Below are 24,069 nucleotides of genomic sequence, written 5' to 3'. Positions count from 1 at the left end.
ATGTGTGTACATTTGCACAGAGCATTTCTTGTGTATCTGAGGAGCTGGAATGGGACACGTGTTTTATGTAATTGTATCCACAAGGCAGTGATCATGTGTCCTGTTGTGCATTTGTGTGGTAGTAATGATCAGAATATGTTCCAGGTTCTTTATTCCTTTTGGGTGTCTGAGTCCAAGTGTTTTTCTTTACTGGTGGTTTTTTTGTCTTGTTTTGGTTTTTTAAACCAGGCAGCATCTTTCTTTATGTGCTTGACTTAATACTAGTATTATTTTCAGGTTTTGTTTCATCTCTCCTTAAAGTAGTTCTAATTTTCAGACTAGGTAGTTTTCTGATGTTTAGAAAAATGCCTTTTTTAAATGGATTTTTTTACACCAGCTAAATTCAAATATGTTTGGATACGTTATTTTCTACGCTGTGTACTTGTTATAAGAACAGCATTTTCAGGAAAGGTTTGCGGTGTGTTTAAACTTCAAACGGAAAGAGAAAGAGCTTCAGGAGTTTTGTACAGAGATTTCTTACCCTTTTGGTGACCTGCTGTGCTGCAGTTGATAGAAGTGAGCCTGGAATGGGGTCTGGTCATGTACTCCAGAAAGATGTGTACTTGGCTGTCAGCAGATGAGGTGGTGGGAGATGCAGAGTTCCCCCTGACAGGTCATACATAACTTCTTTGTTCTAGCTTGCTGTTTGGTGTTTGTGACTCCTATTAAAACAAACAAAATCCAAAAAAAAAGACCAACCAAACAAGGTTTAATACAAGATGTGTTCTTCAAAGGCCTCTAATGAGTTTTGATTTTTCTAGCACCAAAGGCTGTACCTATAGGTAAATTCAGACTTCAAAGGTGGATGGGTTTATTCAAACAGGAGACTGCTCTTTTTGAAGGGGGGGTTGTGGAGTGTGGTGTGTGTTCATATGAAAGAAATTTCTACTACCAAACACAAGGCTGAGTTCTTCCATATAAACATGAAATGTTTTTCCTTCATTCGTGGTTTTTTCTGCAGATGGCATTTGAAGCTGGCAGCATAATTGTGTCATTAGCTTCAAATGAGTTGCAAATCAGAGGCAGTCTTGTTTCTGGTTGCCTCCCCATTCTCAGCATTTTTGAGACAGGTAATCCTGGTTCCAAGCTTTATGAGGTTGGAAAACCTCATTCTAAACAATACTGATTACTATTGCAGAAGGTTATAACATCTGTTTTTGTTTGTTCTTTGTCCTTCATCTGTATTTACATCAATTTCTGAAAAATCTTTTATGAGTATCTTCTTTCATAAGAATCAATTTTTATTTTAATAATAAAATAGTGAGGAGCAATGGCTATTGTGGATGGGCTTTATGTGACACTTTGATCTGTGGTGCAGACATCCACAGCTGAGAAGTGTTATACTGTCCCTTTATAAGCAGTGGGCAGAAACAGTGACCTGCAGAGACATTAAATTTGTAATCCTCAGGTCTTGAATGAATGGATATCTGTCTGCTGTGTCTACAAGTGCTGATGTATTTCAATTTACCTTAAAAGGTTCTAGACTACAGTGTTAGTTGTGGATATTTGTTTTTACTGTAGGTATCTAACACTGAGCTTAATTCCTCTTGGTCCAGAGAAGATGATTTTCACTTACCAGCTGTTTGCTGGTATTGACAAGGAATTAAAGGAAGGAGCTCTGTTTAGGACTTGAGGCGAATGCTTTTATGGCCAAGTCTAAATTGAAATAGATGACATTATATTTAGCTGTACCACCATGTAAACACAGTGGTTGAGAGATGTCTTCAGATGTTCAGAATGCTTATTTCCAAACCATGCTTCATAAGTCACATCTGCAACTTATGGGCCAAAAGTATTAGCAGCAGAATATTTTAATTCTCTTCTTCATCTGGAGCATAGTGATCCTGGTCTGAGAAGTGATACAGTATTTTTCTCTTCACAGTTGTCTTGGTGAAGGCCCACTCTCACAATCAGATGCAGAATATTCAAGAATTCTACTCCTTATTACCAGAACTTTGTGTCATTTCATGCTGCTGAAGGTTTTAGAATTTGAGCATCATAAATTGCCTGCTTCTTAATTCATGGAGCCTCCTGCTCTCTACTTTTGGGCCTAGATAGAAGATGTGATGTGTTATGGCTGCTTCTTAGAGTTCCTTGGAAGGTTTTGATTTTGCTGATCTGGAGAGTCATTGAATGTCTGCATGTCTTGCCATTTTCAGTCCCTGGGCATTTTAGTAAAGCGTGCTTTTCTTCAGGGCCAATGGATTTTGTGTGCAGTTTCAGCAGCTTTGCCTCATTTGAGGCTCTGATTCTCAGCGAAACATTTACCTACTATTTATTTTTAAGGGGCTTTAAACATGTCCCTAAAATTTCTAATGGAGGAGATGCTCCAGAATGAGAATGAGCTAGTATGTGGATCAGTATTTAAATTTCATGGAATCATAGAATGGTTAAGATTTGGTGCAGCGTTAAAGATCATCTAGTTCCAACCCTCCTGCCATGTAGGACATTAGAGAAAATAATGCTAAATAGCAGAAAAAGTACATTTCAGTGGTGGAGTGGGAGGTGATTAGGGCAGGAATGATAATGTTAAAAACATGATACAGGAAAAGGCTTCAAACTGAGAGAGCTAAAGAACATTGATAGTTTTTGTTGAATGTAGCAAATCAGTCTTGTTGCTTGATTTCAGGTAATAGTGTGTAAATTAGAAGAAAAAATAAATTACTGACTTAGCTATAGTTTTTGTAAAGCATTCTTGTTGATGGTGGATTATATTGCCCCAGAGGAATTTATTTTCCAAACAAATGTCCTTTACTTTGCCCTGTTGAATGCCTGTCTCCTCCTGTTGCTCCTCCCCAATTAAAAGATAAGGCATTGAAAAAAAATTGTAGAATCACTTAATGAGCTCTGTTAGCAAAATACAGAATGTGGGCTTGTTTGTATTTTGATGTATGAATATTGTCTATATGTTTTTGGTGTCTCTAGCCATATGTCATTTAGTGATGCACTGTAAGCTTTGTAAATAAAAAAATCTGGAACATTCAACATTTGAGCAGGTTGTTTTAGTATCTGCATAATTTTGAGTAGCTCTTATTTTGGTGGGAGCACATGGAATTGCTTTTATTTAATATTTTCAAGTCAAGGGATAATTAGATAAAAGTATATTATTTTTTTCTGTCTGGAGGGAGATATGAAGTTAAATCATGTAACAATTCCTATTTAGGTTTCATTTCAAGTAAGTAGAATCAGGTCTAATCTAAGAAATCCAATAAGCACACAGTTCCAACCTTACAAACTAACTACTTTATTCTGTGACTAAGTTTTAAAATGGTTATTTTTATGTGCCAGAGTAATGATTTTCTGTTTTTCTTTTATTTTAAACAGGACCAAGCGAGCTCATGTCCCACTAACAGAATGCATTTTTGAGCTCCCTAATTTGACAGTCCAAGCAACTAGAGCTCAAGCCCTTCTGCTTCAAACTATTTATCAGAGCTGGTGTCATCCTGTTGGAAATGTCAGTTCAGTGGTGGCAAATGAAGCTTTACTGAATGAGGTTTTCCAAACTTCAGGTAAATATGTGTTGGTTTTGGTTCTTTATTGTGGTACAGAGCACTGCTAGTGAGTGTCCATACAGCTATATCCTTTAAATCCAGCTTTTTACTTATAGTAGCTAACAGACAGAATTTTTTGTGTGTGTGGGTATTTATAGCTTATATTTAAAATCCAGGATGTAAGCTAAGCCACCCAGCTTCACTCCTTGGCACCAATTTCTGGATGCTTTTCATTTTCCCATACAGGATAATTTTTCCATGCTTCCCTCATCTGAAACATTCACTTTTACAACCGTATATGATACAATGTTGTTACTTTAGGATCATTCAGAGGTGAAACTGGGTTATTAAGGGCTTTATTAATCAAGGGCATACATTGAATTCTTTAGAAGGGCTGCAGATGTTTCTCATTATTTCATAAATAAATATTACTTAACTGTTGTGAAATTGCTGAAGATATGCAAGTGCTGGTGATGATTACATGCATAATGAAAATCGTTATCTGTCATCCTTTTGTAAAACACCCATGGATTTTTGGGAATAAATAAAGGATTTTGACCAGTGTACAGAGGAAGCCAGACTTTTCAAGTAATCCATAAAATGATTTTTTAAAAATTTCTATGCAGGCTAGAATAATTTAGAGCTGTTATTGTTTATTTGTTGTAAATAAACCCATAACAAGAGTAACAGATATTTTGGAGTATCCAGCATTGCCACTCTTTGAGAATGTATTCCGAGAATGATTTAGGTGCAGAAAATCATTATTTGAAGCAGAGTGGTGGATTAGACCACTGGAAGTCTTTCAGCTCTGCATTTCTTTCCGTTTTTCTTTTTCACTCCTTCTGTTTATTGAAGTTAAATCTGTGTTGATCTAATGTTACAAAAGAACTGTTGTATTTTTTTGCAACCCTTGGAATAAGTGTTTAAAGTGATTAGGTTTTTCTTCTTTCATGAAAGTCACTTTTGTCTTCATTTCTTCAATCTGTGTGGGTCACCTAAGAATGGGATTGTGTCATTTTATTTTCAAGTCCTGATACTCGTAAAGGTAGCAGGTTTATAGTCCACCACAGAGCAATCTGAAAATACAGTTGTTTGATCACTTCAGGTGCTCTTAGGGTTTGCACAGTTTCAAACTAACCTGTTCTATTATTTGACAAGTTTCAGTCCATCAGTGCAATGAACTGTGAAACAACTCTGCTAACAGTATCTCTGCAGAATAGAAATCTGGAGCACACATTTTAAGTACTTCAAATAAAGTAAATGAACAATATAATGCAGTTATTTTGATCTTCTCTTGTTCATGGCTTAACGCTTCACCTGGTAAATTTTACACTTCTGTAGTTGTGTTTGGCATTAACTAGACTGAAGGCAGCTTTGTGTTCAAGGCTATGAAATGATTGCTGTCAATCCTTTTGTCTGAATTTTTGGCTTGGTTGATTCTGTAATCCTCCTGTGTTCATTTGAATACTGTTGTATTCAATTTAATATCATGCCTTCCTGAAAGTCATCCTTGTAATTAGGGTCAGCTTCCACATACTTTAACAGTAACATGTATGTGTATAAGCCTCTAAAAATACTTGATTGTATTTTCACAGGGAAGTTGAAATTTCAAGTTTTCTTTTGTCATTTTTCTTTCTTCTTTTTTTTTTTAAATAAAGTAACTATGAGCAAAATGCAGTCAGTAAGGAACTTGTCAGTAAACAAGGCACATCTGTTAAACACTTTTACTTACATTCCGCTTAGTTTCTCCAACATAAAACAAAAGCTGCTGAATGTTTTACTTGGGAGTCCTTGTGTTGAGTTCCTGCCTGCTGCTGCATGCCCCAGTGCTCTTTTAGGCTGGTACAGAGTGGCCTTACAGGGCTCATGTCTTGGGGCTGGCAGTAGCCTGGCAAGGTCTTTGGGCTGCCCCTCCTGCCATTGTGTGTTTGAGAATCTTTGTGGGTGAACAGATGAGCTTTTCTTGTGTAACCTAAACTCTCAAGAAAAAGATTGCCTTTTTCCCATGGTATTGTGTTTTCCATATGAGCACAGCTTGGTTTTGGCTATGCACAGAAGTAATACTTTAAGAAAATAGTTTCCGTCTCCATGGTGTTGTGGATTAATATTTCTTTGATTAATTTTCTACAAGTAATGAAAGTATAAACACTTGTTTTTAAATTGCTCTTTACTGTCCTTCCTTTTCTTTTTTTGACTGTATTTATATTAAATTGTAGTGTTCTTGCAGGAAAAAGCAACAATATACTCAAAGATTCCCTTACCTTCACTTTATTCTATTTTTCTAGGGAATCCTTTTCTTGAAATTATTTGATTACATTCTACTGTTTCAAGGAATTATAAACTATGTGTTTCATGAATACAGCAGTCCAAATTTTCTTCTATGTTTACATTTTCAAACTTCTAAAAGCCATCTTTCTAACTAGTTAGAAATATAGCAGGACAAACAGCTATGTCTGCTGATTTTTTTCCTGTTAAACGTAAATAAAAAAGCCTTCCCAAACGTGACATTATTCTGAAAATAAAGAGAGGCTTATATATTTCATCTTCTATTTGTAATGGTCTGCTATTATCCTGAGGTTTCCAGCAAATCTGACTGCTATAGGCACTTCACAGGATTTTATACATTCTTGATACTCAGTGTAACATCATGCTTGTTTTGTAATTTGTGAATGAAATGTGTCCTCCTATGGAAATGGTCTAGTCATTAGCTACCCACCCAGATCTGTTCTAGCAATCTGTTTCACTGATATACTGTGACTTGAAAGTTTTCTTCTCTGGGTAGCTCCTCATACATAGCTAGTCTCAAATGTGTTTGCCATTTGTTTACCAAGCCTACAACTTTGCCAACTGCTTATGTCTGCATTGCCACTTTTTGTGTGTGGTTGAAGGGTATTATTGGACAGAAACAGTTGTTGCTGAGCTCATTGTCTTTGTTGGGGCTTTGTGCCAGATGCTGTTGAGAGTGTTTGGCTTCCTTAATACATCAGTTCAGTATTACTTGAACTCAAAAGTGGTACCCCAACCCTTTATAACCTCTCAGCCAAGATCTTTTTCAGCAGTCATTGTGCTACAGCTTTTAGTTATATGTTTTTTCCAACACAGCCATCTCTTCCAGTTTTATCACTGAAACTTTTAACATGGGCTTTAAATATGGGCTAAGATATTCCATAGGAGAGAGACAGATAATATAGGGGAAAATATAAATAAAAAATGTAAAGGAAGAAAAACAGGAGAAACAGGATCACCTAATAAAAAGGGAAGAGAGCAGCAGAGGAATATAAAGCAAGAAGCAGGTACAAAGAGTTAAAGTAGAAAAGCAGTAGAAGTTAAGAAAACCAAAAAATTAATAGTAAGACAAGTACAAATGCATGAGTTGCAGGAGAGGGGGCAACCTTTGGGAGGAATCCATGACTATTGGCCCTTTCACCTGCTGTGGAGAGGCTCACAAGGTACAAAGGCCCCTTTGGGAATCTGTTTGTTAGGTAATGGCTGAAAGACCTTCTATGGATCTGGTTTAAAAAGGGAGCTCTGCACTGTGTGTTTCCACAAACATCTGAACAGAGTTTATTGCTAGTATCTGGAGTTCTGTCCTGAATTTTCACCTGGAGCAGAAATTTTATCCTGCTCCAAAACTTCTTTCAAAGGTTATTGAGGCTGAAGTAGGTCTAGGGATTCAAAATGACCTCTCTGAGCTCTGTGTTCTGCAATTTCCTTTTTTGTAATAGATTACTGGAATACCAGAAAGGGACGATTGCTTGAAGATTAGCACTCTTTTGTCCCCCATCTACTTTCCTCTCCTTGTTCTTCAGAAACCTTTTCCTACTAGGAGAAAGACACTTTACTCAAATATTCCCTAGTTTGATATTAGATTGTTGTCTTCATTAGATCACCTGAGAGTTTATTTTTTAATTAACTTGCCCAAAGGCAAGCTGTCTGAAAAAAAAATTTAAAAAATCTGAAGTCTCAAAAACAATTGGTGTGTGTTTGGTATCTGACAAAATTTAAAAATGAGGTGCCTGTACTACTTAAAATTCATATTTGTCATACATATTAGGAAGGTCTCTATCTTAAAACTTCCAGTAAAAGATGCATACAGTACTGTGCTTGACTGAGCGTAGCACTTGTGGAGGACAGATAAAATAAATATGTCAGGAAAGATGTATGATTTTTGCTCTGGACATTTTTTATAAACATGTTTAATATTGTGTCTCTCTTAGCTAGAGATGATTTAATTCTGCTAAGAGCAATTTTAAATTATAAATTAATTATAAATTATATGGAATTTAATGAAACTTGTGCAAGCATTCAACTCCCTTCATTGCATTTACACCTTTGGTAACCCATGAATTTAAGTGTCTAGTTGGGAAAAGTTCTTTTTAAGATTTTTAGAAGTCAAGATAGATTAAAAAAGAGAGATAATATAAACAGTTAAACTACTGCTTGAATGAGTAGGTATTATCATTTAAGTACTCGATTGATGCATACTGCCTGAAACAGTTATGCAGGAACAAAAAGTGTAGAAAACTTAAAATAGATGGGAATACTAGTGATAAAATGCAGCATAACAAACAGAAACTAAAACAGCTGCAAACAGCTTTTTGCTCTTTTTCATGGGTCAAGAAAAAGCATTACTAACTTTTTAATGCATTACATCTAAAATAAAAAAAGCACACAAGCAGTCTTCACTCCACATGAAACTCTTTGGAAATTTATGTTTTGGTTTAACTTTATAATCCTTTTGGTATACAAGCACAACAGCATGTTACATGTCAGTTAAATAGTGTGAGTTCTTATGCTTGTGAAACATTCTGATTCTTCATTTCAGTCACTATAAATGTGGAAACAAATACGCATTTGAAATACATAATGTTTTCTACCTTATGCCATGTATAGATGTTAATATTATTGCAATTATTAATATACAGTTTAAAAAATAAAAATGTGCAAGATACCAAAATATTAGGAAAACAGCATTAGTTAAGATCTTTCAAAGGTTGAGCATGATTAAACCTATAGAGTAATTGTACTCTATATTTTTTCCATTATTTGTTAGTAAGTACCTGAAACACTCTGTTTCTAACCATTTCAGCTTGCCAAGAAAATACATACACAGTCACACATGGCTTTAGTTTACTCTGGAAAACTGGAACTTGCTACCACTTTTACCTTGTCCTGTTCAGGTAGTTCATTATTTTGTTGACAGTTCGGTTCTATTAATCTGGTATTTTTGGGAAAATTGCTTGCAGACCTTACATTTCTCTACTGAAGGTGATCAAATAGGCATTGAATCCCTCATGTAAATGATGTCTTAAAGTTAAAATAAAATCTATTTTCCAGAAAGTAACTGTAAAACTATTTTATGCAAGATTTCATGTGGGATACCTTAATGGTTGAATAATAAATTTTACCTCATAAAAATGAAATTCAATAATACAGTAGCTTTCTCAGTGCAGTAGCATCTGGTTGAATCTCATGAGAGCCAGTATTTTCCAACTCATTAGGATCATGTCGTTCTGTATGTCGTCAACATTGACTTAGCCAAGCTACCTTTACTTACATAACCGCCAAGCTATTAAATAGGTCTCTCGTGGAGTGAAGTCAAATATTCCTCTTATTTTGCTTTTGCCTTGGAAGAAGAAAAGAAAATGTACATGCTGTAACATTTAAACATCTGGTCTAAACCACATCAGGGTAACAGTGAGGAAAGTAACAGGATTCAGTATTCTTCCCAGGTGTACATATAAAAAAGGGTTGTGGAGCTGCTGCATAGTTCTTTTAACCACTTAGGAAAAAGACTAAAATAAGTGACTTGCCTCTCTAATACCCCTGTTTTTAAAACAACTTTTTTCCTCTTGCCTGCTCCCTTGCCACCAAACTCCAAAACACAAAAGCCAGCCAAAGACCAACATTTCAGAGTTTTAGAGATAATACAGGTTGTTCAGCTCTAACTTCCTTGCAACATACGGGCTTTTAATCTCTGTTCCGTATAACATGGACAATGTTGCATTCATTTGGAGGAGTATGAATTGAAATTTCTGTCTAAAATAGAAGTGTAAGAGTGTATTCTCCTAATTGCTTGGGAGTGGCAGGACACAGCTATATGAAACTTGCACAGTATAAACAGTGTGGATGATTACCCACATGTGTCCTCATCCTTCATGTAGGATGAGAATGCAGTGTATAAATAGTATTATTTTTATATGTTGTGCATTTCTGTGAAACTCTGGTAGATTATCAAGTCTATTTTCAGATGGAAAACCAGCACGGATAAGCAACCTAAGAACCTAAGATTTCTTCTTTAGCTTAATTATTTTAAGCTTAATATAGTTGTGTATAAGATGTTATTTCCTCTTGTAGTAAACATTTTCAGTGATACTCTTAAGTCATGAACTGACTTGCACTGAAAGGAGGTAAGTGGGACATTTTATTACTCCAGTACATAATCAGTAAGATTTATCTTCCTGAGTATCTGAAGAAATCCTCTGCCAGAAGCAGTGGCTCTGTTGTGACCTGAAATGAGGCATTGAAACCAGTAATTATGATTACCTTTTTTTTTCCTGGTCTAATTAATATATACTAATAAGCTTTGAAATTGAAACATACAGTATTCTGATGAAAGAATGGTGATAGGCATACTTAAGGCATTCATGTGAGTTTAAATTTAATATGTAATGTTGTGCTAAAGAATCTAATGTACTTCAAAATCCACACGAGACTTTTTAAATGTCTTTTGTGTTGAAAATTAATATATACATACTGTCAACAGAACAGTGTAGGAGAAAAAAGATAAATAAATGAGTGGGCTGTGAAAGGAATACATGCACACATGAAATCCATAGCTGTGCATAAATGTGTACAAATTTCTTAAGCTGAATTGTTTCAGAATTGCAGGAGAGCTCAGTTCAGTGTCTATGTTGAAATTAACAAACTCTTGAGTATGCTAGCAAAAAACCAGCAAATTCTTGGTGTGCTACCAAAAAACCAAGGCACCTAAGCTTAGAGCTATAAATATTGCCCTTACTCCAGAGTCAGTAGTTTATTTGCACAAATAACAATGTGACTGAGAGCACCTGTTTTGTTTGTTCAGCTGCTAGTTTGATGTTATTGCTTGTTCTTGTGCTTGGATAGCAGAGAGGTAGGCTGCCTTTTTGCCTTGTTCTAGCTGCCAGGTACTACATCAGGTGAAAAACTACAGGGAGATTGAGATGTTGGCTTCTAAAACCAATAAAGCATGTTGAGCCTAAATTACTGAAATTCAGTGTTACAGCAGGAAGACTAGGAAGAACATAAATCATGAATCTGCTGAATAATAGAAACTGGGAATTTTCTGAGAAGCATTCAGAGCACACACAAAAGAAAACTTCAGAGATAACAGAAGGGTGTTTTTTTTTCCCTGTGTGCAAAGGCCCAGAGAACCTGTCAAATATAGAGTGAACCTGGAAACCATCAGTGGTTGCTGATGTAAAAATAAACCATGAATGAGGCGGGCATAGTGTTTTCTTGACATCTGTGTTTTTTAAGAAAATGGTTCGTGCAGAGGTGTTGCAGTAGAAGTATTGATGCCAGTCACTGCCATTTCCTGAACACTGGTTTTCAGAAGAGCAGAAGAAAGCTAATTCTTTGTAGCTGGCAAAAAATAATAGGGTTGTCAGAAAATTCAAGTTTGAAGGGTCTACAGGAAGTCTCTGCCATTCAGTCTTGTGTTAGAATCAGAGTAAATTACGGGATCAGACCAAGTTCTTTAGGGCTATACCCAGTCAGACCTTGAAAATCTCCAAGGGTAAGAATCCCCTACCTTTCTGTGCAGCCTTTGCCACTGTTTGACTGTTCTCATGGTGAGATAGCTTTTCCACCATTCTAGGCAGAACCATTCATATTTCAGTGTATGACAATTGTCTTTCATCCTACTGCTCTTCACCTCTGTTTAGAACCTTCATCACAACTTTCTCACACACACAGGAAGGCTGCTAGTATGTCAGGTGTGTTGTTGCTGTTTTTGACCTTATTAAACATTAAAACAAAACTACAACTTAGAAATCTTGACTAGTCTTAACACTGTCTGATGGTGACTCTGAAATCTTTTTCCTGTTCAAATTCTCATGCCAACTAGATTTAACCTGAGTGTCAATGCATCAGTACATACAAAATAAATCATGCTACTTTCTGATTAGTAAATATACTGGTGTGTGACATGAATTAATTCCAGCTTAGAATATCACTCTCTGCTGGTTTGACATTGTGGAAATTCCCAAAGTCACTAGCTCTTCTTTTGCCCTTCCAATTAAACAGTCTTATTTTGTGGGTTACTTAGTTTGTGTCATGAGATAGTCTGAGATGAAATGAAAATGCAAACAGGTGTTACAGCACAAAGAAATTATTGTAGTTTATGGTCATTGTGGGATATTGTTTTCTGTTTATGGTATCATTGGACTTTTTTTTATTATGTTTACTTCTTTTTATTTATTGAAACAACTTGAATCACTTTAAAAGAATTTGGAATGCCTCATAGCACATATTTTCCCTCTTTTTATTCAGAATGAGACATTTCAGTTTGGAAAGGAACAGACCAATTAGGGGTTTTCATCTTGATGAGGCAAGAAATATCAAGACATTTTTAAATGGAGAAGATTATTATGGAATGTGAATGAAATGAGAAAATAGTAAAGATAAAATGGAAATATTTCTGTGAGGAACTTATTGCAGTAAAAATGTGTTTATTGTAGTAGTAGTTTTTAGGAAAAAAAACCCCAAGGCATAATCAAAAGTAGATAGATTTAACAATAAGCAACTATTAAATATGGTAGAAGCATGTTTTCTGTTTGCAAATATGTAATATTGACTGCTGACCTTGAGTAGTGAGTTTATGTAATATATATAGTGTTGATCAAATAACAGTTGTACTGAGTTTAAGTAATGGGACAGATCCCAAGTATTGGACTGCTGCTTAAAACTTATCAGTGTCTACAATACTAAGACTTAAAAAATACTAGTATCCACTAAAGTTACTTTTATGGAATAAACTCTAGTGAATGGTATGGAAAACAACTTTCCATTTGTGAGAGTGTTTTGATTCTTGTGGCAAGGTAAGATGATAAATACCAATGGTATTCTTGCAATAGAGATACCAGATTATTATGTACTGCAATAGCAATTTTTAGTCTGATGTCCCATGTGATTTCATATTATATTAAGTCAGGCTTTAAAGAAACATATATACCTTGTAATTATTTTAAGCCTAGTGATTATAGATCAAAATCCCATTTTTTAATTGCATGGATATTCAAGAAAAATACCTTCTTCTCCAGGAACATATCATGTGGGAGAGCTGTTAAGCTGTTAACAATGCAGACTGTATGAGGAGTAATTATGGTATTTCTTGCAGTTAAGAATAATGTTTTTCCTACGTGTCTAGTCTACCTCATAGTCAAGAATATAATGAGTGCAAGTTATATGTAACATGGTAATGGTAAGGACAGAAAGTGTATTTTTATTGGAAAATACTGAGCTTCAATTATAGGAGCTCTTTTGCCCATTAATTTTTCACTTAGCGTTATGTCTCTAAAGGCGGGCAGTTCTTTTGGAGGAATATTCTACCAAAAGTAGAAGTACACAGTAACATAAAAAGGTAGTAATGATAAGGGAGACAAAGCCAGTGAAACATTAGGTTCTCAGTAAGCTATAGTAAGCAAGAAAACTCTTAAATTAGCACTTCACTGTATTGGATTTTGCTATATTGAAGGAATTAAGGTGCTAATATAGAAAGGGATGTGTTCTGTTGCAGTGTTATTCAATGGTGTCCTGTGAGTGTCCCTTCTGTTTGTGTGAAGCATAATAAGAAAACTAAAAATGGCGCAAGCAGATGTAGCTGCGTTGATTTTGCTTTGAATACTTGCTGTAGGCAAATATTCCTTACTGTGTAGTGTTATAAAGGTGTGTATCACACTATGTGAATCACTAATCAAAATCTTGGATTCTAAGGGGATGTCAGAGGTCTCTGTATAACCACAGCTCCTGGGTTCTGGGATCTTTATCTTATGTGAAATAAGAGCTCTTATACCTGGTTAACACTCTCCGAAACATACTTTGTAACAGGCCTGCTGGCTATTCAAGGAAAGTAACAAGAACTATTTCCAGAAACACCTTTGAGTTGGAGATCATCTAAATAAGCAAAGTGAGCTTAGTTTCTTTCTTTTATGACTATATCAAGTTCAAACCAAATGTGTTTTGCCTTTTTTTTTTTGAGTGTAGCATGCTGAATAAATCAGGTATTACACTGTCTTATGCTGATTTCTCCCAGTTTGATGCTGTGGCTTTGTTACTGCATCTTGCTCATGCTTTTTTCCTACTTTAACTGTATTTTTTGTCAAATTCTGTGATAGTCAACCCTTTATTGAACTTCATGGTTCCAGTCTTTATGCATTCTCCTGATTTGCCTCTTTTTTCTTCTTTAATACACAACAGGGGACCTGAACAGTTAGGTAAGGATAGGTAGAATTGTCTCATGCATGGTAGTTTCAAATGTTTTTCTCATTAAAGATGCTTTCTCCGAACTGAGGTTTCTGGTAAGTGTTTTCCCCTTCCCCCATCAATTACTGCAGGGCAGGGGAGTGACTAGAAGATGCAGAAATTAAAAAGAAATTCGAGTCTTGGGTAGTGGTATAGAAATGTTTTACATCTTGACTTCTGGAAAGGATGTTTCTATTACTATTCCAGTAATTATTCAAGTTTTCCAATTTGAAGACATGGACTTTTTTTCTCAACCTGCTGTTGGAAGAAGAAAAGCTTAATTGCTCTAAGGGGTGTAATCTTTTTGAGAAGCTCCATTTACTTCTTCAAATGAATTGTCCCAATAGTGGAATTATATTGTAGACTGTTTCAGTTTCCTGAGCTAAGTGAATACTGGATGATTTAGAGCAAAAGGCAAGAATTCCAACATGACAGAATCCAGCCATCTTTGCAACTCTGGTGAGATTTGGAGTTCCCTTCATGTGATTGCTTGGTTTTACCAGGCTTATGTGACATACCACAGCTGGATATAGCTCTTCTGCTCTGTCAGCTGCTTTATTCTTGCATCAGTTACTATTTTTTCATTCTCCTATATGTACACTCAGGTTTGCAATATAGCTTAATACCAGGTATTTTAGTGCTTGGATTACTGGAGAAAGTTTTAAAAACAATAATGATTAAAAATACTAAAAAATTAATCACTTGCTTTACTACAAGCCAAGAAGAGTTTTCAAACTGACTGATAGCTTTCCTAACTATTTTAGAAAGTCAAGCAGTCCATAAGATTTCAATTTTCATCTATCTCCCAGAATATTTTCCTTACCTTTTTGCTATCTTTTCAGAGAAAATCTTTTAGGAAAGATCCATGTTTTGCTGTCTCAGTAGCAGGTGATTTAGTGTCAACTCAGTGGCTTGTACTTGGAAGTTATCTGATGTCTTTTGGTTTCAGTTTGGATAGCAAAAAATACATTCTCCAGATGAGGTTGTGCCTGTTGTTTGATAGATGGGTCCATTCAGCTTTCTTATTTGGTGTTTTCTGATATTTTGACTTTCGATGGACTACACGAAATTCTGTTCCTTTCCTTGAATGACTCTGTCATCTCAAAAACTCAGATCTCAATTGAGATGATGATTACTCATCTCATTGAGATGCAGAATTGCTCTTTTCAATATCTTCAGATTTGTGAGGTATAAATTAGTCATCCATCTACAGTGAGTTCAGCAAAATAAGTGAAATAAGAACTTGGTTTAATTGTTTACTTGATAAAAGGGAATATTTCAAACTTCTGCACTTTCAAAGGATGACTAGAGTTTGAATGAAATAGGGGTTTTGTCAGAGGGACTTTGGATATCACAAGAGTCTGTTTTCATTTGTGATCAGATGTGAGTCCATTTTTACACTGTAGAATGGAGAGTAGTGGCAGCCTTGCCTTCCAGAAGGATACTTCCCTTGCATCAAAAATGTGCTGAAGTCAAGCAGTTTCTTCTGGTATGGTCTGTTACAAGCAAAGGAAATGGGAAGTGGGAATGATTTATATTTTGATGTATTTATTTTCTAAACTAGTCATACTGTTGCTCATGCTTCCCAGGATTTAAATGCAGTTTTTTATAAGTGCTTGACAATGAATATTGCTGTTGTAAGTAGTTATGCCTGTGCTTGCTATGCTCTGTCAGTAAACAAATCTGACTTTGTATTGTATACAGTGTAAAACACCTGTTAGATATCTGTTATATTTAATCTTTTTGCAGATTCTTTTAGAGTCACTCTTGGTTTTTAAAGAACGTAGTTTCTGTGTGTATTCAAGAGCTTTTCAAATGCTGTGGAATTGTGTTACAAAGGTAACATACAGTTCAGAGGGGTGAACTGCACTATTCTGGGCACGGTCTTATGAAATTGTATCTAAAAATAAACTGTTTGTGACAACAAACCAGATCACTTCAGAAACATTAGGAATCCATAGATATTTATGTCTACTCATTTTAGACTGAGCATAAACTTTAAAGCAAAGCTTTGAGGCACTGATGTAACAGCATTTGCAGTTCTGTTGAAAGCTCATATGATTGTGTCTTGCTATAGCTCTCACAGCTCCTGGTTTCATCAGTTAGCTCTGTATTCCGTTCACTGGGCTTAGATGAGGTGGTTGTGATCACCAAAGTGCTAAGCACTTGATCTTCTGTCTTTCAAGAAAGCTTTTTATAAAACTTGCTTTGATGTGTACTTTGTGTCCAGGCTGCTTTCCCAGTGGGATCGCTTTTATGCCGCTGTCTATTCGCATGTTGCAGTATCCCATATGTTATCAATGAAACACAGCTTGCCAGCAGATTTTGAGCTTATCACCAAGACAGTACCTCTACCATATTCAGCAATAAGATCAACTACTTCTCTAATTCATAAAATTTGCTTTCTGTAAATTTGCACAAAGTCTTGAAAAATTCTTTTCACAGGTACAGAATATTTCCTAAATGCAAGGAGAAAACTATCTGAAAAAGGGAATAGTACTGGACAAAACTATTGTCATGACCTCAGTCTTTGCATCTCATGCTCTCCCACTTCCTTTACTGCTTTCATTTGAATGATTTGCTGAGTTTGAATGTAAGCCTTTAGGCAAGTTTCTTTCTAAGAATGTCAGTAAAAAGCTGTTCTAACTTAAAAACTGAATGGGGAAATGATCAACAGAAAAGAGCTGGTGATTTTTACAGCATTGCAGTAAGCACTAAGAAGTCCACATGCATGGTTATGAGATGAAATAAAGAAATATGGCACAGAGCATTCACTGAAAACACATTTTTTTCAATATTTGGCTATTAAGCATTCAGTCTATCAGGCATTCTGTCAGATACTGCATTTTCTATGGTAGTTGAGAAAACTGAGCTGCAGGAAAAGAAGCTGCAGACTTTTTAATAGAATACCTTGAAGCATGTGTGCAAATTAAATGGATGATTTTCTTGGGAACTGAATTTGTGCATTTCACTCCATTTTATATTCTGAAGCTGGTCTGAGTTATGAATGTTGTCATTTAGGTTTTTCTAATACTGCCCAGTCTTTTCTGGAATCCATTGAATGGTACACATTTTTCCAGGGTGAACATGACACAGTTTTATTGTACCAAGTGGCTTTGTTCTTAGGCTTTCAAAGTGCCATGAGTATCTGCAGGTTAATTAGATGAGTATTGATAGAATTTCTTCAATTCTTCCTTTGAAACTCTTGTTTGCTGTAGTGCAGTAAGATTTAGCTGTAGAATAAAAATGTCTCTATGTGTATGTGTCACATTCCTTAATCTCCTTTGCAATTTGCAAGACTATGTTTACTCTGCTGTTTGTATATAATTGCACATGTTGAATATAATTGAGCATATTCTGATAATATGGCTATTTCCTATGCATTTATGGTACTTTAAAAGTTTTTATTGCAAAGAATGGAAAAACTTGAAGCTTTATTGTGCCAGTCTATGTTCAAATGGCTGTGAACCACAGTGTAAACTTTGAAACCCACTTTGACTTTGCTTTGCTGCTGTTTTGAAACTGTTTTCATTAATAATAACTTGTAGTCAGGTAAGTCTTTTCATAATGTAAAGGGAAAAGATATGCCCTTCATTTCTGGAAAATCCACTTCACTTTTCTTCTATACCTAATAGTGATGCTCTGTTTCATTGAGGTAGTTAAAAGCTTTCTTGTTTTAGCAATTAGAAAGGTACTTAGTGCAGTTGCACTCGAAATCACAATTCAGAGCTCAAGGACTGCTATGGATGCTTTCCTGTTTGGATACTGCTTACCAAGTGGAGCTCAGGAACCTGCTGGCCACAGTGTCAAGATGCTTTCTTCTTTTTATAAGACATAATATCTGGCTCTCACTCTTTCTTTCAGCTATGTTCAATGCAAATACAACCTCTCAGCCAAGTCTTTATATGCAAATGTTGATTGTGTATTTTTGTTCATTGCCGTTTTTTCTTAGCTTTCCCCAATTTTAAGCATATAAACAAAAAAAGCATCAAAATAAGAAATTACTCCATGGTGGTTCTACTTCAGATGAATTCTCTGTGTTGTCTTGTCCTCCCAGAAGTCTCAAAGATCAACTTGACTTCCAAATGCTGCTCAAGTCATTCTTTTGAAAGGTCACTGATCATCTTAAGGCTTAATGTGCACTTTGGAGTGGGAGATGACTCATAACAGAAATCACATGCAAACCTTAAAAAATTCTTTGTAATAGGCAAATCTACTCATATTTCAGTAAACTGTATTATCTGTTCAAAATGCAACTTTTCAAAAAGTTCCATTATCCAAAACAAATTCCAGTTAAAAAGATGCTTTTTATGTTGAAAATAGTTCATGATTGTAACAACTTTTTGAGACTGCAGGTTTTTTTTTGATAGATTCATGCTGGTGTAAATACAGGAAGAAAATCCTGCGGCCTGTATTTTAAAAGAATCAAGGCTGGATGATCACAAGGCTTCCTTCTTTTCCTGTTCATTTTGTGTTACTTGATGGTTCACAAATTTTCTGTTTGAAATGTTGGTTCCCCCAGTTTTCTAATTGAGGCCAGCTGCTTTCTGAACTATCCTCTTGTTCAGGCTGTGTCTCTTTAGTGCAGTTGGCCCTTTCTAGGTGCTAGCTGAATTATATTTTGCTGGTTTTTTTTTTATTTCCTTTACCAGCTCTTTCAATTGCAGGATATTAAATCTTGGTAGTCTGAACACCAGGAAACTGATTTGAAGTTAAAGAAGAATAATATAATTTTCTGATGATTGTCATGGCATTGATTAGTGTAATCTTTAAAACAAAAAAAAAAAAAAACAACCCAGAAACAAAACATCAAACATTATTTTATACTGACTCACCTATTTCATGGGCTAGTGAAAACAACCTTCTCAGGAACTTACCAAGCAGCATCTATTGAATAATTATCTTTATATATATTGCCAGTAGTTCAAAGGTATGTTGTGATTTTAGACATTGGCAAGAACAAATCTCTCTTTTTGTGATAAATAGTTTTCATTGTAAGGCATTTATCCTTAGCTGATTACCTCAGATATTTTTTGTTTTTCACAAATTCTCTCTGTCAAGGGAAGCTTCCTTATATTAAGGGGAAAACCCCCTAAATATAGAAATGTTTCAGCAGCACTCTGCTTAGTTAAGGTGTTCGGTAGAGGAGATGGCTTGGAGTCTGTATGATTTCATTATTTCTAACATAGCTGTTCAAACTGTTTCTTTGCTGTAAAAGTTGATGGTTTATGGCCTGCCATGTAATGTGGATAGAAGCCTCTTGACTGTTCAGCTATCCTTGCTGTTGGATTTGAAATGTGATTTTTCTGGCAGTGCAACCTTTGATGTCAGGAAGGTTAGATGGCTTCTTTGCTTTCTGTCCTTGATGTGGACCATCAGCTTTATTAGCCTTGGAATTTGTGTCAGATGAATTCCTTAAGCCTACTGTGAGTTCCACGTGTTTTATCCTGCTTTTCCCAGTACCACATAATGTTGTGCAGTGCTGCTCTTAAGTTTTTAGTTCGACACCTGTTTCTTTGTTGGAAAAGAAAGGCTTCTAGAATATATAGGTACAATAGAGTTCTCTTTTATATTATTCTCATCTGTGTTAAGAACTTCTTGATATTTCACTTGTAGGACTCTGTTTCCCAACAAAAGTCATGTGACATCAGCAGTGAGGTGCAATAAGAGCTCTCTTAGGATTACTTAAAATAGAATAGAAGACTTTGAGTATATAAGGTTGTGTGGCCTTGAATGTGATTTTTATTTGATATATGAGCTGCGACATAGCTATTGCATGACTGAGATGTGCCTGTAAGTGATGCAGTGTACAGATGGGGTTTCTCTGAAACAAAGCCAGTGACTAAATCTGAATGTGCTCATTTAAAGGGTAAAGAATACTTCATAAAACATATGGAAACATTTCTGTGTTTTTTCATTAAGAAGGCTTCTTACTCCTTATGCATTTTTTATGATTGTTCATGTTAATGTGTCATTTACCTGAATCAAGACTGCTTATGCATCAGTTCAGTTTAGTAGCATTTGTATAGTGATATGAATATTTTATTAAAAAACTCACTAAATATACTTTTTTGTTATCCCAGAGTTTTTCATCATTTCAAAAGTAAAATAATCCTTTTCTCAGAAGTGTTGAAAAAAACTTCCCCATTATGTATTGCAAAGCACTTTATTTAGGAAGTATATAAAACAATAGTAATGGGTCTGTTGCCCAGTAGGATTTGAATTAAATGGTTATTGTGATCCACTGGTATAAAATACAGAATTATTTAAATTTGAACAAGAAATTTATAAAAGAGGATCTCACTACTCAAAAGTATGGATGCTGAAAATGTGCAGGAGCCATAGCAGCCCACAGTTTAGCAGAGGTTTTCTCTGTTGTTCTATGCCAATAGGAGAATTGAGCATCCAAAGCATCTGAGCTTCTGTGGTCTGTAATTACTTACCAGAAGCCTGTGGAAGAAATACATGTTATTGATTTTTGTCATTTTGTGGGAAAAAAATAAAATATTAAATTACTAAACACTAATTGGTAAATTTTTCTACTCTATTTGCAGGGATGTGAGGTGGAAATTACAAATCCCGAGTTTTTCGCTTCTGCCCGCTTATTTGCCATTTGATTTCCCTGATTAGGCTGTGCTTTAAATTTGAAACATCCTTTAGCAATATCTATAGCATCTAATATATTATGAAATTATTTTTTTCCTACTATGATGTCAAATCCATAGTGGATTTTAACACTAAAATGTATTAAATTAATGCAGTGATGGCATTCATAGCTGCTCTTCAGAACTGGTAATTTAGCAGAACATGACCCTGATTCTTGAAGTTCCTAGGGAGTAGGTCAAAACAGATAATATTTCCCTTAGAAAAGAGGGATATTAAGCACATTACAAAGCAATGGTGTGTGTTTTCTTTGTAATTACAGATGTCTGACTATAATGGATCAAGAATTTTGCTTTGTGCCCTCTCAGACCCATGATTACAGTGATTCTGAACCAGAATTTTTCTTAAACTATTTTTCAGTCTGACTGTACCCCTAATGGAAGGTACTAGAGTTCAAGAAACAGACATATAACACTTGGATCTAGGTCTTACAAAGTCATAGGTAGTCTTTCAGAAACTTCTCGCACCTTTTATTCTTGTACACCCTCAAGAAGTGTTTTGGTGCCAGATTTTGATTTGTAGGCATCATTATAAGGTTATGGGAGTTGAAAAACTCATCTGTCCTGTCTTCTAAAGAATGTGCTTTCCTTTTATTTTTAGGATGTAGGGCCATACAGCTGTGTGTAGGGCCATTATACACTGCACTCCTGACAGCAGCTTTCCCACATGTATAGCCAAGCAGATATGTGAGCAGTTCATTCAGCTTGTAGGTCCAGCTGGAAGTTGTTCCTTCTGAGGGTTATTTTTCAGTCATTTTAGCTGCTTTTCTGGCTTATAATGTGCCCATGTGAGCATGAGAGGCAACTGAAGGCAGAGGGGATGGTGGCATTGCCCCAGTGGAGAATGCTGCAAAGGTGAAGGAATTTATAAGCTGGTCTTGCTATCACTCTCTGCAGCAGTCTCAAACTCTTTTAATGCATCAGATTCTTTTACTTTCTGAAAGATGTACAGTCTTTCAGGTTAAGATAATTTACATTCTTTGTGTGTTTAGTATAATTATTAATATTAGCTTCTTAGGTAAATGGCAGAGGATTATTTGTACTTCATCTGTTAATGCTGAAATCCATATTGTCTCAATGAAAAGGATGTCAAGGTTGATGAAATTTTACATTGTTCTGTGCTGTAATGTAGCATTGTACCAAAAATACTTTGTGTGTTACTCTGAGAAGTACAACAGCTGAACTTGTACTTACTAACATCCCTAAATTGAAAATTCACATAGCAGAGATCAGCAGTCACTGTGTAAATGGGATTTAGTGTCTCAATTTTGAAAGAGGAACTTTTCATAGTGTGGTTTTCTATACTGCTACTATTTGGTAGTCATTTCAGAGGATGTCACTACTTAGGCACTCTTGTATGGTGAAGTTTCTGCACATATACTGTTGTAAATATTTCATAGTTTTTTTGACCTTAAAGAGAGGGGGAGATATCAAGACTGAAAGGTTGTCATCTACTTTGGAAATGTAAGAGGAGAAATTGAAATGGGAGTGGAGCAAAAAAAAAATTGATTGTAGGAAGGTACATTTGGAGATGATGTTTGCAAAGGGATCCTGCAGTTGTGAAGAGCTGTGAAGCAAGCCTCTGTACAGCTGCAGGGGCATGCAATGCAAAGAATGTAAGCATTAATATTATCCCCAGTAGAAAACCACTTTAATACTGCTATGCCTGGTAGTTTGGTTAACGAGATGATTTTTGGTTAACAAGAACAGTCTTTCTTCTGTGGTATTACTGAAACAAATATGACTTTATAGTATTTACTTTTTGGGGGATGATGGTGGGGTTAGTTTGGTGTCCTCTATGTTTGTGCAAATAGGCATGATGCATCTCCTTCAAGTCTCTCAGGCACATATCTTATTCTAATTAATTGATTTCATTGTACAAAAATCTTCTGTACATCAGGATGTATGGCTGTTTTTGTACAGTTTCTTACTAAAATAAGTAAATACATTACCTCATCTCTTAACTGCCCAGCTATGCCACTGATGACCCAATCCTTGCAGTGTAAAGCTGCTGCTGCTGAAGCTTAGCCAAACTCCAGGGAGCTCTCTCTAATATGCTGCTGCAGGCATTTCTTAGTGTGTTGAGCCAAACACTCTTTCCCTTGGTCTTTCATTTGCTCTGACATTTTTATTTCGTAAGAAAGATTGACATTTCAGTTGCTTCTATATGTAAATGATCTGTGTGTTTAGTCATCACTGGATGCAATTAAAATATCTTTGTTTTCCTCTTTGTTTCCTTCTATTTCTCTTGAATATGTAATATATTTATGAACAAGGTAACTGATCAGCAATACTGCTGAGATTGTTTAGGTGGTGTTCTGAGAACCTTATCATTATGTTTTGTTTGCTTTCTTATTTCTCAGTTTATGCACTGCAGCAATGTTGTAGACTTCTGCAAATCTTCAGGAATTGTAACAGAAATGTTAACTTACGTGCAGCTGGAAAACAACTTAATGACTTGTAAAACTGTGGTGTTCATCTAAAAAACCCAAAGAAAACATAAGTCATTATCTGTACAAAAGCTGGAGTAATTCTAAATTGGTAGGTTTTTAAAATTGCTAGCAGCCTCTATTTTTAACATTAACAACTGTCTTCTGGAGAAACAAAATTTGGTCATCTGCAAGATTATTACTAATCTTTTTTTGGCCTTACCCTAAATTGATGATGTGCTTAACAGCAGAAATATTTTTTTTTGTATGAAGAATTACTATTTTTTAAAATATATGTCTTGTCTTTTTTGCTATGCATTGGATTTATGTGTGTCCATATCAGTATGGACATATTAAGATTCAAATACCTTTTAAAGAATTGTTAGGGTAAGTGTACTCTTAGGGTCGCTTTACATTGTTAGAAACATTTAAATTTCTTTTTATTTGAATCACTCTCTGGGGTAAATTGTCTTTCCCAAATCACGTTAACTTCTCTTTCCTTGATGTCCTGTTGTAAGTATTTTACGTCCTTTATGTATTTTCTCCTGCTGCTATGAATTATTTTGCACTGGCAAGATTTTCCAAATCTTTCCACCTGTGAATGTAATGGCAGATGTGTAGTTTCCTGTGACAGAATGAAGCCTACTGAAAGTTAGTGTTCAACATCAGTTGCCATTTCATCTAGCTGATCTGCACATCACTTCTGTGTACTCTGTGAGAAGTTTATTAGTTACTGTTTCCTCTAGGAATTAATTTGAACCATATGTCTGATTATTAATTATCCATTCTGGTTGGTGTGTTGAAAAAATTTATTTCCTGTATTTATTGACATTGTCTGAAGTCCTGGGATCTACACTGTAAAGTGTTATGTATCCACTCCAAGTGGTAGCTAATGCAATGTGATGTAATTGGAGAATTTTTTATTTATTCTATGATATAATT

General features: G+C 35.4%; 1 protein-coding gene across 1 annotated transcript in view; it reads left to right on the top strand.

Moving 5' to 3' along the window:
* VPS13B (vacuolar protein sorting 13 homolog B) overlaps window positions 1-24,069 on the top strand; it is a 429,435-nt gene that overhangs the window by 89,777 nt on the left and 315,589 nt on the right. Inside the window, exon 17 of the mRNA XM_058820123.1 lies at window positions 3,364-3,548. Coding sequence (XP_058676106.1) covers window positions 3,364-3,548 — 185 coding nt within the window. The remainder of the gene's footprint in view (window positions 1-3,363; window positions 3,549-24,069) is intronic.

This window comes from Ammospiza caudacuta, chromosome 1 (assembly GCF_027887145.1).
Source record: "Ammospiza caudacuta isolate bAmmCau1 chromosome 1, bAmmCau1.pri, whole genome shotgun sequence".
NCBI classification, from domain to species: domain Eukaryota; kingdom Metazoa; phylum Chordata; class Aves; order Passeriformes; family Passerellidae; genus Ammospiza; species Ammospiza caudacuta.
Note: the sequence above shows the minus strand (reverse complement) of the source record. Positions and strands in the feature narration are given on the sequence as shown.